The sequence below is a fragment of the Colletotrichum spaethianum genome (genome assembly GCF_022836535.1).
Source record: "Colletotrichum spaethianum MAFF 239500 DNA, contig21, whole genome shotgun sequence".
Lineage (NCBI taxonomy): Eukaryota > Fungi > Ascomycota > Sordariomycetes > Glomerellales > Glomerellaceae > Colletotrichum > Colletotrichum spaethianum.
The window spans coordinates 796202-811308 of NW_026054791.1; the positions used below are offsets into that span (position 1 = coordinate 796202).

The 15107-nt window shown below is 56.4% G+C and overlaps 3 protein-coding genes across 3 annotated transcripts; 1 reads left to right on the forward strand and 2 right to left on the reverse strand.

Annotated features, from left to right (window-relative positions):
* Window positions 1-2607: 2607 nt before the first annotated feature.
* ColSpa_08184 (uncharacterized protein) lies at window positions 2608-3913 on the forward strand (the record flags this gene model as incomplete). The annotated part of the gene is made up of 2 exons (XM_049274396.1): window positions 2608-2748; window positions 2804-3913. The coding sequence occupies 2 exons, from the start codon at window positions 2608-2610 to the stop codon at window positions 3911-3913; spliced, it is 1251 nt and encodes a 416-aa protein (XP_049130353.1).
* A 3318-nt stretch (window positions 3914-7231) lies between these two features.
* ColSpa_08185 (uncharacterized protein) lies at window positions 7232-9574 on the reverse strand (the record flags this gene model as incomplete). The annotated part of the gene is made up of 1 exon (XM_049274397.1): window positions 7232-9574. The coding sequence occupies one exon, from the start codon at window positions 9572-9574 to the stop codon at window positions 7232-7234; it is 2343 nt and encodes a 780-aa protein (XP_049130354.1).
* Window positions 9575-10228: 654 nt separating this feature from the next.
* ColSpa_08186 (putative lipase) lies at window positions 10229-12100 on the reverse strand (the record flags this gene model as incomplete). Its single annotated transcript, XM_049274398.1, has 1 exon — window positions 10229-12100. One exon carries the CDS (start codon window positions 12098-12100, stop codon window positions 10229-10231), a length of 1872 nt encoding a protein of 623 aa, XP_049130355.1.
* Between the last annotated feature and the right edge of the window lie 3007 nt (window positions 12101-15107).

The window sequence follows — 15107 nt, forward strand, 5'->3', positions numbered from 1 at the left end:
ATAGTCGCGGATGCGTCAGCGGAAGCCAGTAAGAACGTGCGATGAAAGTCCGAATGCAGGCAAGGTAAGCGGTCGAAGCGTGCATCGCTTCGACGCTCTCGGCCACGGTAACAGAGCTATGCAGGTTGCGGAACAGCAGCACAGAGCTACCTATACATACTAATGACCTACTCCGCTGCACTCACTTTTTGCTTTTCTGCCCGTCCTAATCCCCACTCTTCATTTCCGTTTCTGGTCTTGTCTTGAGCCTCCTGTCGCGAAGGACGCGCACGGAGAGAGACAGACATACGGCGCATTAGCTAGTAATCAGCAATCAATATTCAACTGGCGACGACCAACCGCTGACGTTACCTGTCTGCAACTCTGAGACGGCACCAATGCCAGCATTACCAAATTCCCCCGTCACCTTTACTCCCTCCCAGCCAATCCCTACTCCACGGTGCCTTACAATTACGGACCTTAATTACACGATCCCGTCCAATAGATCCTCCCGCACGGCAACATCCCCTTGCTCGTGCACTCGGTACTTAACCTCGAACAGGTACAGCCCACATGGCTTGTTGAGGCTTCGCTAGCCCTGGCCATATTAGCGCGTTGTATGAGCCGGGCTGCTTCGCTTGTTCTTCTCAGCGCGCGCGAGAGTGAGAGTGAGAGTGAGAGTGAGAGAGAGAGAGAGACAAGTTGTCGCCAAGTGCGTCAGGAAAGGCCGGTGTATTGCCAAAGGGCCGCCGGTCTTTGTGCCAGTTCAACGCCACGACTCGCCTGGTCAGAGCCCCGAAATCGCCGCCCCCCATTTCGTTTCCAACCTGGTCTCGCTGCCTTCGCCGTCGTCGACGCCCCCAAGACAGGGGGTGTCTCCGCCGGTCTGGTGGAAGTCGCCAGAGGGGCGTTTGTCCGCCAGATCGAGAACAGGTCCAGCTGAGAGTCCACCGAGGGCCCACCCCGAATTCTTGTTCTGCTTTGCCTTCTCCTGCTGCTCCCAGAGGCCATTCAAATAGCCCGGGAGTACCCTGGTTCGAACCGGGCAGACTAGGTGACCAGGGACGCTCTAATTATTCTCTCACCCGCGCTACTGCTTCAGCCTACGGGATCCTGGAGCGACTCCGTCCAAGGCCTCTTCGAGACGTCCCCCAGTCTCCGTCCGAGGTTCATATTTATTAGAGGGCGGCCTGGAAGAAACTTCAACTTTGACTTTCAACGCGCGCAGTCCCCGAACCTGAAGGTCAAAATTGACGACCAACCTACACGAGACGGGGCGACCTGACGACCATCTCAACTTCTAACACACGTCTGGACAATCTTAATACCTCCGTTACCTCGCCAGTTTCCGAACATAGCACCGTACCTGCGTTACCGTCTTCCGTTCTGCCTGTCCAGGGCCCGCCCGCTTGTTTCTCTAAGCGCTCACCAGTCAACAATCGACCTCACCCTTCCCGACGGCCGTCACGGCGCTTCCACGCACATCCCGCCCTCGCCATTGGCCAGCCACCCCGTCCCCCAATTTCAAATCTGCCTCGCCTCTTCCTAATCCTGTGCTGCTCTGCGTCTATTCAGACAGAATGGGACTGCTCCTGACGTTTCACTGATATCAAATTCGACTGCGTTGTCCCAACCAACGCTGGCCAAGTCGACTTACATCGTGGCGGCCGGCCAACGTGCAGCACCAAGCCTCCAATCGCTTCACCACCACACGCTTCCCCCTCCCCGGGGCAGAGCATTCCATTAATTAAGACATATTCCTCCCGAGACCCTATTTCAATTGGGCTTCTGCCCTTCTCGTTTCCAGTCATGGACCCTACAACGACGCTGTTTACCTTTATGCTGTGAGTCCCTTTTTCTGACCTTTGGGTCATTTGTTCATTTCGCTTTCGGTTTTTCTCTCTTTCCTTCTCCGTCTGGTCGAAACCCAAAACTCCGTCGTCGTTTTCGCTCCATACCAGTGAGATCGATCGTCTACGTTCTATCGCGCATAAATGTACGTTTGGCCAATAGGTAGTCGTCCCCTTCGCCCCAGCATCCCATACACCAATTCCACCGAGGCATACACACCAGGCCCAATGAAAGCTTGTCGCCTCTGCTCATCCAGCAGCCTCCCAGTGTTTCTCCTTCCCAAAGGTGTCGGGGAGGGCATTCGGGGACCGGCGCCGAAGTTTGTTTGTCTATGCTTGGCCATCTGCTTGGGCTCATGTTTCGAACAATGTCGGATGGAAAAGTTTATATCTGCCTATGCTATGCCCTACGTCCCTGACCCTGGCCTGCGCCCGTTCCTCCCCCCTCTCACCCACCACCACCGGTGACCAACATCAACCTTCCGAAAACTCCGTCAAACGCCTGGCAAAGCCAAAAAAGCGTCGCCGGCCTTGGTCGGCACCTTGCCCGCTTATGAGCGAAGACAGGGTCCCGGGTCCGAGCCTCGGGCGTAAGCTTAGTGGCTGACGGCTTGGCTTTGCATCACGGCTTGCACCCTCTCACATCTTTCGATTTATATAAGTCCCCGGGAGCCTCGTCCACCTTGCTGACCATGACGGCTCTTCTAGTCAAACGCATCCGACTGTAAGATCAGTACACTTGGTTGGTTCCTGGGACAACTTCTCCAAGCCTTACACAATGGAGCGAGACATTCGACGAGATCGCGGCCAATGGCGCGGGTGCCACACTTTCAAGGATATTGTTCTGGACGACGAGCTCGGCGCCAAAGACACGAAGCGCAACGGCGGATTGAAGATGGGACACACGTACTACTACTACGTGAGTGTGACCCACGGGTCGACTCTTGATATCTGGGTCACTAACAGCTATTTAGTACGAGCTTGACGGCACTCAGGAGAGTCACAACCCTGCCCAGCCAACCACCACTCAGTGCCCATATCTCCCAGGCCAGACGGTCAACACACTTGACGTGCCGTATGAGATGGCTGAGCGCAAGCGAAGTGCGTCCTTGGGTTCCCTCCGCAACGGCGAATACAAAACCATGAATCCCAACGACAAGTTTGTCACTCCTCGTCCCCCGCCACCAGTGCCGGGCGGCCCCATCCGACGACTTGGATCCGCACCCGGTGCGCCACCTCCAAGGTCGATCTCCCGATCAGGATCCACGTCGCCCCCTCCCTCATGGCGCCGCATGTTCAACAGGAAGCCGTCGACAAGCCGTTCTACTGAGCGCGGCCGACAGTACGATGACGAGGAGCGGCCTGTTTCCCCCTACTCCCCCTCGGACGACAGCAGGAGCATGGGATCGTCTGAGGGAAGCCGGACCCGAGACCTCTCCCCGGAGTCTTTGCGCCGGTTCCTCTCTGACGACAATCCGTTTGCTGTTGCATCCCCAAGCCCCTATGGGCGGCCCACCGTCGCCATCCCCGATGACATTGCTGAGGAGAACGACGATGACGAAAACTTTGCCAACTCGGCTCTCTCTGAGATCAACCCGTACGCGACCAGCTTGTCGCCACCTCCGTTCAAGCGCTGCCACTCTGACAGCGTACTCCCCACTGTCCACCATACCAAGGTTCTTACCCGCGAGAAGAAGTACTCGCCTCTTCCTCCTCTTCCAGTCAAGGAGCTGAGGGAGTTGGAGAGCGCACCACCTGCTTCGCGCTTCTCCTTCTCGTCCGACTCGAGCGTTGCCTCCTCCGTCGGACCTATCTCTCCCGAGGACGAAGTCCTCTCCTTCTACGACTCTACCGAAGAAGATCGCTACTCCAACGAGAGCGATGCCAACTACGTCCAACCCCTGTCGCTGCCCAGCACGGGGAAACCAACTCTGGGGCAGAACTACAGCTTGCCCCGTGCCCCCGGCATCAAGCGTCATCCCCGTGTTCACACCGTCGTAGCCGCTCCTCCTGACCACGGCCTCGACGACTTGGTCAACGAGATGGGCTGGATGGTCGACGTCATCCGCGGCAAGGGCATCTGAACAGATTCGTTGGCCGCACACGTGAACGACTCATAACTTCCGTCGTACGTATTGGAATCTTAGCATATGCAAGGTCACATAGACGGCATTCAACAGGTTATTGAAAAGCAGCATTGCATCGGCCCCCTTGCCCTTCTAGGGTTGAAGGCAGGGCAACTCTGGTGGCCAGAGGACACACCAGGAAAGGATCACACATGATAGGATACGGATTTTTGACGGAGTACTGGAGGAGATATACCCATTTCATTCCCCTTCTTCTACTACTTATTGCCACCACTCATGGTTTTTATGCCAACGGCGCTTCTTGGGGTGGGTACATTTGAACGGTTCGGGGAAAATGGGAATGGACACTGCAAGGCAAGGGCTGCATGGGTTGGCGCATATTTTGGGACTGTTTGAGTTCGCATTATCCGGTCACATCTAGTGAAGCAGTCCGTTGACGTGCTATTTTTTGAGAGGCGGTATCTACGCAGCAGGCACGAGATACGATTTAGTGGATGGCTAAATGAAACCGTTTGCCAAAAGGACTCAACTCGCTCCAGACCCGGCCATGTGACTGACGCATACTTGTTTCTCGTGCGGCCTCAAGCTGCTAAATTGACGAATTAATCCATTTAAACATCCAAGCCAAACGAGCTTGACTTGCCCACGGCTGCTGATTCTTCCAACCTTAAGGAAACAAACAAGCCTCATTTTTCTTGAGTGTGATACCCGAGATCCGTGCGCGCGAGGTTTCGGAGGGACGGACCCGGGCAATGCTGGCGAACAGTTGGCTCGGCAGTCTGTTTGAGTGCGGACAACCACGGAGATGTCAGCTAATTGGAGGACGCGCGCACTTGAGAGCCAGAAGCAGGACACCGAGATAATGGACCGCGTGCATGGTATGAAAGTCGTTTGGCGTCGAACGAAGAGGTTGCCGTCACTAACCTTTCCCCCAAGACATATCAACTCTCCCGGACACACCAACCCTCCTGAACAAGATGCCCAGCCCTGCAAGTTGTTCCTTTGGGCATGAAAGCGGAGGGGGGATTTTCTCTATCCTTTCTGGTTTGATTAGTTATTCATCTTGCTAGTCAGTGGTTCTTGGCAGCCGTCAGGACACTCAAGACCTTTGCTCTCCCTCTCTCCCAGCCTCATGGGTTTGTTGCCTGCGGTGACTTACACGGAAACCCCGCCGGCACTTAACCTCTCGCGTCTCAATGTCCCAAACGCGGGCGAGAGAGAGAAGGAGAGAAAACCGGAGGGCAGAGGAATTTGCAGTTTTGCCGCGTCTATTGTTCCGACCCCATCGGATGGGAAGAACTCGTTCTCGCCTCTTGGCTTTTGTGACTATCGGCGAATGAGGGTAGAGGGAAGAGAGAGGGGGGGGGGGTTTCTCGAGGTCCATGAGGAAAGCTAAGATTCTTTCTTCTTTTTTCGCCTGTGCGAGACCATGCATCTTGGTGCTGAACCGCCGACTTGTCATCGTAAGCTTCTCGCTGAGTCTTTGCCGAGTTCGCGCCGGTGACGACACGGCCTATTGTCCATCTTCTCCATCCTACCTATGGCGGATTGCGACTGGCTGGATGAGGTGTAAGGGCATAATGGGACGGTCGAAAAGGGGGTGGGTTGGTCAGGGAGGAAGGTAAGACACCATCGGAGGGTCTCTCGTCCCCCATCTTTGCCAAGTGATGTCAAGCCAAAGCAGAATTTTTGAGATGGAGGACAGATGAATGGTCAAAGGGCCACGAGCATTTCTGCGGCCGGTATAGTGTGCCTGCGTTATGCTATAACCCACCCGTCTGGGTTTGAGTCCATGTGAGTGTGGTGCAGCTTAGATGGATGGACACATCGAGGGGTAACTAACGCCTTAGCGGGCTGGTGAGTGAGGAGGGGTGTGGTGTAGGGGATGACTGGGGGAGCCTACGTACACCATGGTTTATGGAGGGACGAAGTAGTGTGAAAAAGGCTAAAAGCTTGTATTAGGACGAAAAACAAACTACCTTGGATGGGTGAGCGAGTAAAGTCGATTGGGCAGGACCGGATTCCAATATCGAGCCCGAAGGTTTGGGATGGAACTCGAAATCTCTGCTGATGTGTAAGTTAAAAAGAAGGGGTTTTTTGTCGGTTTCTGACGACCGAGCAACACCGCTGCTTGTACGGATGATGTTGCTTTGACGAGACTTGGCATCCGTGCCGGCCAGCCCTACATCTCTCCGCGGGTGCCGGGGGGATCGAGCATCGCATGCCGTGTGAGAGTGTGAACGTGGTGTATGATTGTCCACGCAATACCGTCTCCAAAACCGAAAAGATGGTGTTTACGATGCTCCGGCCTGGCACGCAGGTCAAGCGCCTCGTAATCCCCCCCTTTTCCCCTGACTATGCATATTCATCTTCGATCCAACAGCACGACTCGTGTAGGTTGTGTGCCTCTTTCTCCCCCTTCCAGGCTCTCACAAATACCCTCGCAAAGTCTGTGTGTGCCTGGTCTGAAGAATAAAACTGCCCCCCCGTCCCAACTTTGCGCAAGTGAGATCTGGAGAAAAGTCAATCACTACACCCACAACGTCCAAACATATGTTTAAATAGCGTTTTTCATGCCCTTCACCCGTCTCCTTTCGTTCGCGTCTGTCCCTTTTCGTTCACCTCTAACAGCTTCCGAAGGCCCCCCGGTCGGCACCCCCATCCCACTATTTGTGCCATCCTTGGACGAGGACGAAGAATGGCCTGTTCCTGTGTGCCTTCTAGCTTTAACCTCCCGCGGCAGGCGTCCCACGGAGGACCGAAAAGCTTGCCCATCTACCAGCCCACCCAATCGCTAAGCCCGCTGCCCATGGGAGCTTACGAGTGTGCGCTTGTGCGTTCATCGGGAGTCGCTGATGTGGCCTATCCAGGCGAGGATTGAGAGTGCTCGGCCACCTGATGTATTAAAAGACGGCATAGACGAGGCGGAAGTGAAGCAGGAAACAGTGCAAGAGTAAGGCAGTCGTCGCCAGGGGAGAAGAAACAACCCAAAGGAGTTGTGCCCCGCGGGTATTGTCACAATAGAATACAGATTAACACCAATGCAGCCAAGTGGTTCATTGCAACGTCGAACCGACAACCCGGTCCGACACCAAGCAGCTCCCTCAACTCCGAGTTTCTCCTCTTAGAGTTCTTTCCTCCCAAACCCCTTCCAGTCTGCCTCTGTTTCGGTGTGCCCCTCCGATCCGATCGGTCGGAGCCTATAACTGTTCAGGGCGCAGAAGTAACTCGTCCGATATCCTCAAACGTCCAACTTCGTTCCCGCAAAGTGTTGTTAAATTACTCGGGTGAACCCCTCGTCAAGTTGACCTCAACTCAGACAGCGGCTGGAACAGAGACGGCACCGGGTGGTAGGGCAGATTCGGCGGCAGCCGGTTTCGCACCCTGGTCTTGATTCTGAGCTTCAACGGGCGGCTGCGGCTGTTGCGTCTGCGTCTGCGTTTGAACCTGCGGCGCCGACGGTGACGGCGAGGGCACCGTCGCGTCCTCCATCTCCGTGGATGACTGTTGCACCACACCACCTTGAGTGGGTGGTGTGGTCTTGTCCGCTTTTGCTTCATGGCTCTCGGTGCCCTCCACAACGGTGGTGTTGCCCGCTTCCTTCTTCTCCACCTCGGCCTCTTTAGTCTTCGGCTCCTTGGGCTTCCCTCCCTTCAGAAACCTTTCGGGCACACCACGTGCAGCGTAGGTGCAGGTGCCGACCCATGCGCCGAGGAGGCTGCTCCACTTGTACTCGCCGCGTCGGAGCCGCTGGATCTCGCGGTACGCATAGGCGTTGAAGTACGGCAGACCCGTCTCGGGGTCGCGGTAGCGGGCCGGGTGCGCCGTGATGACGCACACGGGGCGGGGTGCTGGCTTCGCAAGGCGGTCCATCCGCCGTCCGAACAGGATCTGGGTTTGAACCGTCTTATCACGGATAAGCTCTTCGTCAAAGTTGCGGAGGATGAACGCATTGCGTGCAACCTCGCTTGGAGGTGGCTCTTCTCGCGCTGGAGGCACTGGAGGCGCAGACGGCGGAGGGGAGGGGGCCACCGTCGGCGGAGCGGGTTTCGGCAGGGCAGGAGGTTGAGTCGGTTGACTTGATTGGAGTGGTTGGAGTGGTTGAGGTGGTGCTAGTGCATGAGGTGGTGGCCTCGCGGATGGCGGAGGAGGAGGAGCAGGCATCGAGAGAGGAGATTTATGTTGCGTAGTGTTTGGCGGCGCGAGCACGTTGGATTTCGGCTGCGTTGTGTGCTGGACGAGATGTATGCCACCCAAAGGCGGAGCCAGAACCGGTGGCGCGAGCACGGGAGCTGCCAGGACAGGCGGCGAAGTCTTGGGTGGAGGAGGTATAGGCGGAGGAGCCATCAGCGACGAGCCCAGTGAAGGAGGTGGAGGTATCGACGGCGGCGCCATCAGCCTGGGTTTATCCTCAGGCCTCGGCGGTGCTGGCGAGACTGCCGGCGGTGGTGGGATGGGGGGAGGTGCCATTACGCGAGGCCGATCTTCCTCCTTCACAACTGGCATGGCTTCTGACGATGCCGTGGCTGCTGGTGATGGAGGTTTTGGGGTACCATTCGGCTGTGAAATCTCAGGATCTGCTGGCGCGGGAGAAGCTGACAGCGCACCGGATTTCGCCCCAGCCTGTCCCTCTGGAGTCGTCGATGGAGGCAAAGATGTCGAGGCAGCGCCCGTTGCTGAATCCTCCTCCTTCTTGGACTCCTTCTCATCCTTCTCCTTACCCTTCGCTTTATCCCCTTTGTCCTTCTTCTCCCGCTTCTTGCGGGGAGCCTTCTCCTCCTCAGCCACCTTGCCCACGTGCTTCAGGTGGTTTTCCCACTCGCCTATGCCACTCCAGTATGTCACCACGGGTCCCTTCAGTGTCCGGTTGTTCAGGGCCGCGAGTTTGGCGAGACGCTCTTCTTCGCGCGCCTTCTCAGCCTCCTCCCATCTGTTTAGCGATTTCGCGTTTCGCTTCTCCACCAAAGCGGCCTCCGCCAGCCGTTCGGCTTGTGTCATTGGGGGCTTTTTCATGGCCTCGAGCTTCTTGGCCTTCTTCTCCATCACGGCCAACTGCTTCAGCCGCTTCGCCTCACGCTCCTTCATCTGCTGATGAAGCTGCTCCTTGCTGAGCATCGTGGTCTGACGGAGCGAGGCGCGGATGGGCATGTCGGCTGGGGAGGGCAGCCAGCTCGTCCGCTCCGACTTCTTCTTCGGTCGTGGCGCTGGCGCGGCGGCCTGGTCGATGCGGACCTTCTTCCTGAATTTGGCGGGGATGGCATCTTGGGCTTTCCGCTTCCGCGAAGCCAGCTTCTTGTCTCTAGCCTGCTTCTCGAGCTCCTTTTCTCCCTCGAAATCGTCTCCGTGGTTCTGCTCGTCCTCGTCGTCGGATGACGAGTCCATCTGCACATCGGAACCCGCATCGTCGACATCGGTAAAGCCTTCGTCATTGTCGTCTTCGGCAAATAACAGTTCGAGGTCCGAGTCGGGTTCTTCGTTGGCTAGCATCGACTTCATCCGGTTGCCCGCCGTGGACCGCTTTGAGCGGCCGGTCGCTAGCCATTCGACCGTCGTCGGCGTCGTCGTCGTTGGAGTATCATTTTCGCTGTCGCTTCCGCTTCCAGAGTCCGAAGACCCGTCGCGCGATGAGGGTTTGGGCTCGTTCGCGGTCGCAGCCATCGCGTCTGTCGGAGTCGAAGGAGTGTTTCTATGCCTCTAGCCCATTTCTGCCGCGCGATGGACAGTGCGACGTGGTAGGTCGCTCGATCGATGGGAAATGGGGTGCCTGTTGGGACGAATCTCGATTGTCGAGGCTTTGGAAAAATTCGTAGGCGTCAGACGCGTCACAGCTAGGGGAAAAAAAAATCCGGGAAGGTGGCGGCCGTCGCAGCACTTGTGACGTCTAACCGTTCGTCTTTTCCAAGGGACTCCCGACAAGCGAATCGGGAGATGGCGGGCGGTGGCCAGCGGCCAGCGGCCCCGAGTTCTTAGTGGGGCTTAGGGACTTCAAGTCCGTGTGCGCCGTTGCACCTCGAGTAGAGTTTTTAATGGGAAGAGCATAGTGTTCCTAGTGGCTTTGTTTGAATTGAAATCCACTTCAGCTGCCTAATGACTGAGCATTCCTGCTATTCCGCTATACCGAGATGCAATGGTCCTATTCAATCAAAACCAGTAAACTGTTGTTCTTAATTCAAGGCCGGTCAAACCGGCTGCTAACTACACATGTATTCCGTGACCGAACGCCGTTTGCCAGTGATTGATGTAATGTCCCCATATCCAACCAGTCCCAAAACCAAAAGAGAGTCGGCAGAGAGTCAACGTGCCGGTTCAACATCACAAGTCCTCACTATTGCTCTCGCTAGCCTGATTGTATTCTTTGCACCGTCCGAACCAGGACCTCCGTTGGCAGTGGGGATCTGACGGAGGCGCCTTTGTAGGAGCTAATGTGGGAGTTGCCGTAGGAGCGGCGGTGATACCGTGAGACGGAGTCGAACCAGGCATTAGAGTCGTGCTGCTGGTCGATGTGGTCTTGTCCTTGCAGCCAAACCATCCGGGGGTCAGGCAGGTAGTGGACGTCGAGGTGGTGGTTGTCGAAGTGGTAGTCGTGGTAGTGGTCGTGGTCTCGTCCTTGCAGCCAAACCATCCAGGCGTCTTACAAGTTGAGGTGGTTGAGGTGGTCGTTGTAGTCGTGACTGGAGTAGTCGTCGTCTCATCCAAGCAACCCCACCAGCCTGGCGTCTGGCAGGTTGCTGTCCGAGTGCGCGTCTTCGACGTTGTTGAAGACCTAGACGTTGTGGTCGTCTCCGTGCCGTTGCTTTCGTACATTTTCCAGTTCGCGCAGTCACGGCATTCAGGAGTGGCCTTGCACTCAGGCACCTTGTCGTATTTCATGATGACGTCGTGGATCACAGATCGAATCTTGTGAGTTCCGATGCCAACTCTCCAACCCTTGTCGGCTACGACATCGTAGACACACTCGAGGCCAGTGTGACAAGCTGACTCCATGGCGTATCCAGCGAAAGAGCACGTCGCAGTAGCCCCATTGCAAGTGCCAATATAGATGGGGTCTGCTGTATGGCCAAAGTGATAGGCACCAGTATTCTGGCGGGCCTGATGAACCATCTGATCCGCGCCCGGGGGTACGGGAAGACCCAGCCTTCCGGCAGCAAGCGCCTCTGGCACGGCTTCGAAGGTGACGGTAGGGAGGCCATAGGTCAGGCCCAGCAGAGAGCTGACGGCGCCACCCAGCGAGTGGCCTGAAAGCCAAATGTTCGCGTCGGGGAATATCTCTGTGACGTTCGAATACAGTTCCTTAGCCGCCGTGTAGTATCGGTGCTCATCCTGGAGTGCTTGCACGACACAGGTGTTGTTGCACGAGTACGTAGACGTTGCACAATCGCATACTTGATGCCAAGTCCACTGTCCCTGCTGGGCACAGCAACAGCTGAAGAAGAGATTGTCGTTGACTTTGTCGTTCGTGGTGGTTCCTTCTCCGTCGAAAATGGCAGTAGAAGTTCCTTTCAGCCCGATCACGACAGTGGAGTTTGTCGAGTCTGCCCAGATGTGCCCACGCAGTCCATCGGTTTCCCAACCAAAGTCGGCGCTTCTGTTGTACGGACCACCGACCTCTTCCCAGTCTGCCTGGCCCTCCTCCTCGATATATGCGTTCGCAGCCATAATTGCGAGGCTAATGACAGTAGCTTTATCGGTGATGTTGGGTCCAGGAACCTCGTCAAGAGTCCAGTCGGATGGCGACATGATGTTGACATAGCCGCGCTGTCGAGCTTCGGTAACCATCGGGTCGACGACAGACGGCCGGCGGTCGACCATACGCTCGATCTTCAGTGGTGCGCTCTGGACGGTGAGAGGCATCACCTTTTCCTTCTTGAACCCGTCCTCCTCGGCCAGCCAGACTTGGTTTTCGACGTCGTCTGAGTGGCGGACATCCTTCTTCCGGTGCAGATGAGGATGCCGATATGTGCCGTGGTGAAAGATGTGTCGCAACGTGAAGAGGTGTTCGGCCGAAGCGGGTTGCTGGGTGCTGGGCGGGAGAAGTGGTCCAGGCTGGAGGACCGACTCTTCGTGGTTCGATGCTTCCCCAACGGAGGCTAGTGTTGGCGATATCGCGAGGAACGATAAGAGGAGCTGTGCCGTGACTCTGCCCGCAGAGGTGCACTCCGCTCGTCCCCCAAGTCTCAGTTTCATGTTGTTGACTTTCCACTGAACAAGTGTAAGGTGTACTGTCGTGAGAAGCTCGTCGATAAGGAGATGGTGTTGCGGAGTTGGGCCTTGGGAAAGGAGACGGACGGGAGAGATCAATGATGCCGACGCTAGATGCGCGGACTCGCCTGCCTCAAGTTATGACAGCATCAGGTGGGCGGTGTTGGCGCTGTTTACGTTGCCTCCGAGTCGGCGGAGGGTGCACAGACGCGAGGCGATAACCCGCCTCCATTTCCAGTAAGTTTCCGCCATCAAGCATCTGTTAAAAATTTGCTGCTTCTACAGCTGGAAGCTTAACAGATGTCACCGATAGATACAAATTTGCTCGTATCTGCTGATAAGTTGCAACCAGGGATACCTGCCCCAACATGTGACCAGTGTCCCCTCAGACACTGCATATCCTCTGTATCCGGGGGCTGCCTGGTGCCTGGCATCCACTATTCTACGCCACTCAGGGACACCTCGGGGACCATCTTCAGCAGACCTTCGGCTGTTCAACGCATCCGTCACATCCCGCGGTTGTCAAGGATAAGACACCCAACACAGATGACGACAGGAGGCGACATTTATGCATCGCAATAAGGTATTGCGTGGACGCGAAAACAAGCACACAAGGTACCTGACCAGCACGTCTGCCTTGTGTGTCCATTCTCTGTGAAAGAAAAGAGCAATCGCAGAAGCATGTCCTCAAGTGAGGTTTGAGCCACGGTCTGGAGCCCGAGACAGAGGACCGACCTCCCCTGTCACCCTCGTGCCCCCCAGCACATGCATGCACTGAAGGTCGGATCCGTCTGCAGATGACACCTTCCAATAAGACATGAGCGGGGACAAGGCGGGAGCTACCTTAGCTGGAATGTTGCGCTACCTGCGTTACCTATGCCACCTGGTTGGAACTCTCAAGCTCCTCAAAGACCATCGACCTTCAACCCCCCAATTGCTTTCCCGCTCCTTTGCGCCAGGCAAAGAGAGGTCGTGCACCCTTGAACAACCCTGGAATCATTTTGTAAGAGATGCGAATAGACGAATAACTGCCATCTTTGGCCATCTTACGAGCCATTATCCCTGTTCTGCTGCCCCATTTATGGCATAAATCAGCCTGCACGCGACTCGACCCTCCGGCGTAGCACTGCCAGGGATCTCTTTTCTCTAGTATCGGGTTTCAAGACCGCTTCCAATACTTCATGCCGGCTTGACTTGACTACATCAGATCAGGTACGCCCGTTTTTCCGGTTCGGAACAATCAACTTCTCTATTTGGTTCTCTCGCGCACTTCTCCCGCAGATCCTCGAACTGACAGAGATGGCTTCCAGCATCGTTGAGACCATGTCGTCCACCGGCCCCTCCAAGTCCCTAGCTTCTCGCCCAAGTACGATACGAACGCCGTCGTTTACTCGCCAGAGCGAAGACAGCGACCCTCTCCGAGTGCCCAAACGAGCTCAAACATTCCAGAATGGCACGACGACCGACCCCTTGGCCGCGCCGGCCACCTCCAGCATACCGACACAACCAGACGACTCCGAGGCTCCAGATGCATTCGAGACGGCCGGGAGGGCCTCGATAGACAACGACGAGGGTTTCGATGGCAGAGGCTCTGTAGACCTCGGCGAGCTCCCCATCGAGCTTGTTAGCCTGACAGACAGGTACAGTACCGCGCCGTCTTTCGATCCGAGGCCAACTACTGACCGCGCGCAGCTTTGTCGAGTCTCTGACCACCAAAACCTACCCGACGCCGTTGACCATGGACAAGGTCTCCGAATTGTTCCAAGATTTCTATCAGGTCGCATCAAGTCACGTCAACACACACATTTCGAGCTTGATCTCTCGGCATAATCGGGAGGCGTCGCCTGCGTCGTCCGCGTCATCCAAGGTCTCCACAGCCAGTAGGCTCCGGGCCAAGGCGGCTTCTCTCGGAAGCAAGGATAAACCCAAAGTCCTTCCCAAGCCCGAGCCGGAGCAACAAATGATCACTGCCGAGGAACTAGCCAACAGGAAGAAAGCGCGGAAGGCCATTGAGGCTAAGCGGGGCATCATTGAGGAGGCTGTCGAGAGAAGACTGTGCGAGGGCATCTACCATAAGATCTACCGCCACAAGAGCACGCAAGACGAAGCGCAGGACTCCAAGTTGAGATCCAAGACTGCGGCACTCGCACTAGTCGGGATCGGCCCAGCCGACCTTGGCATCGACCTCGGCGAGGATGCATCACAGACTCCCGAAGCGGCTGCCGAGAAGGCAGAAGAGATCAAGAAGTCGCTCGAACAAGCAAGGAAGGATTTGATCCTCATGAACGAGAAGCGTTATCCGCTTGGCAAGGTGCATCACTTGAAGGCGGCTCACAAGAGCATCGTGGAGACACTGGCTCAGTTCCACCCCTCAGCATCTGCGGATGAGATTATGCCCATGCTCATATTCACGCTCATCACGCTCCCCCCGAGCACCTCAACGTCATTAGCGACCTGCACTTCATTCAGCACTTTAGATGGGAGCCGAAATTGACAGGCGAAGCTGCGTACTGCTTGACAAACCTCGAGGCAGCCATTAGCTTTTTGGAGACGGTGGATCTATCTACGCTAAGGGCCGACGAGCTGCCCCAGGGTCCCGCTAGAGGTATGAGCCAACCGGGAACCCCGCGGGCCGACACATTTCCTCCAGCCTTCCCGCCCGGTTTGACGGTAACGGCGGATCCCATGGTGGAGACGGACACTGGCAATGCCGCCCTTGTGAGACCTCCAGCGTCGCCTTTGGCATCGTCTGGGCTCCGCGCTGCAGTTCAGGCTCGAAATAGAAGACTGAGCGAGCTGGTCAATACGCCGGCCCAGGCTATCGGTGCCGCCAGTGACGCTGTGCTCAACACGGCCGATCAGCATCTGAAGACCATCTCGACGAGCTTGGGTGACAGCTACAAGTTTTTGGTTGGAAAATTGCGGGAGACCCAGGGCACGCCGACTGAATCTGGCCAGGGCCTCGTCGTACCCAAGACACTTGACGACGCCA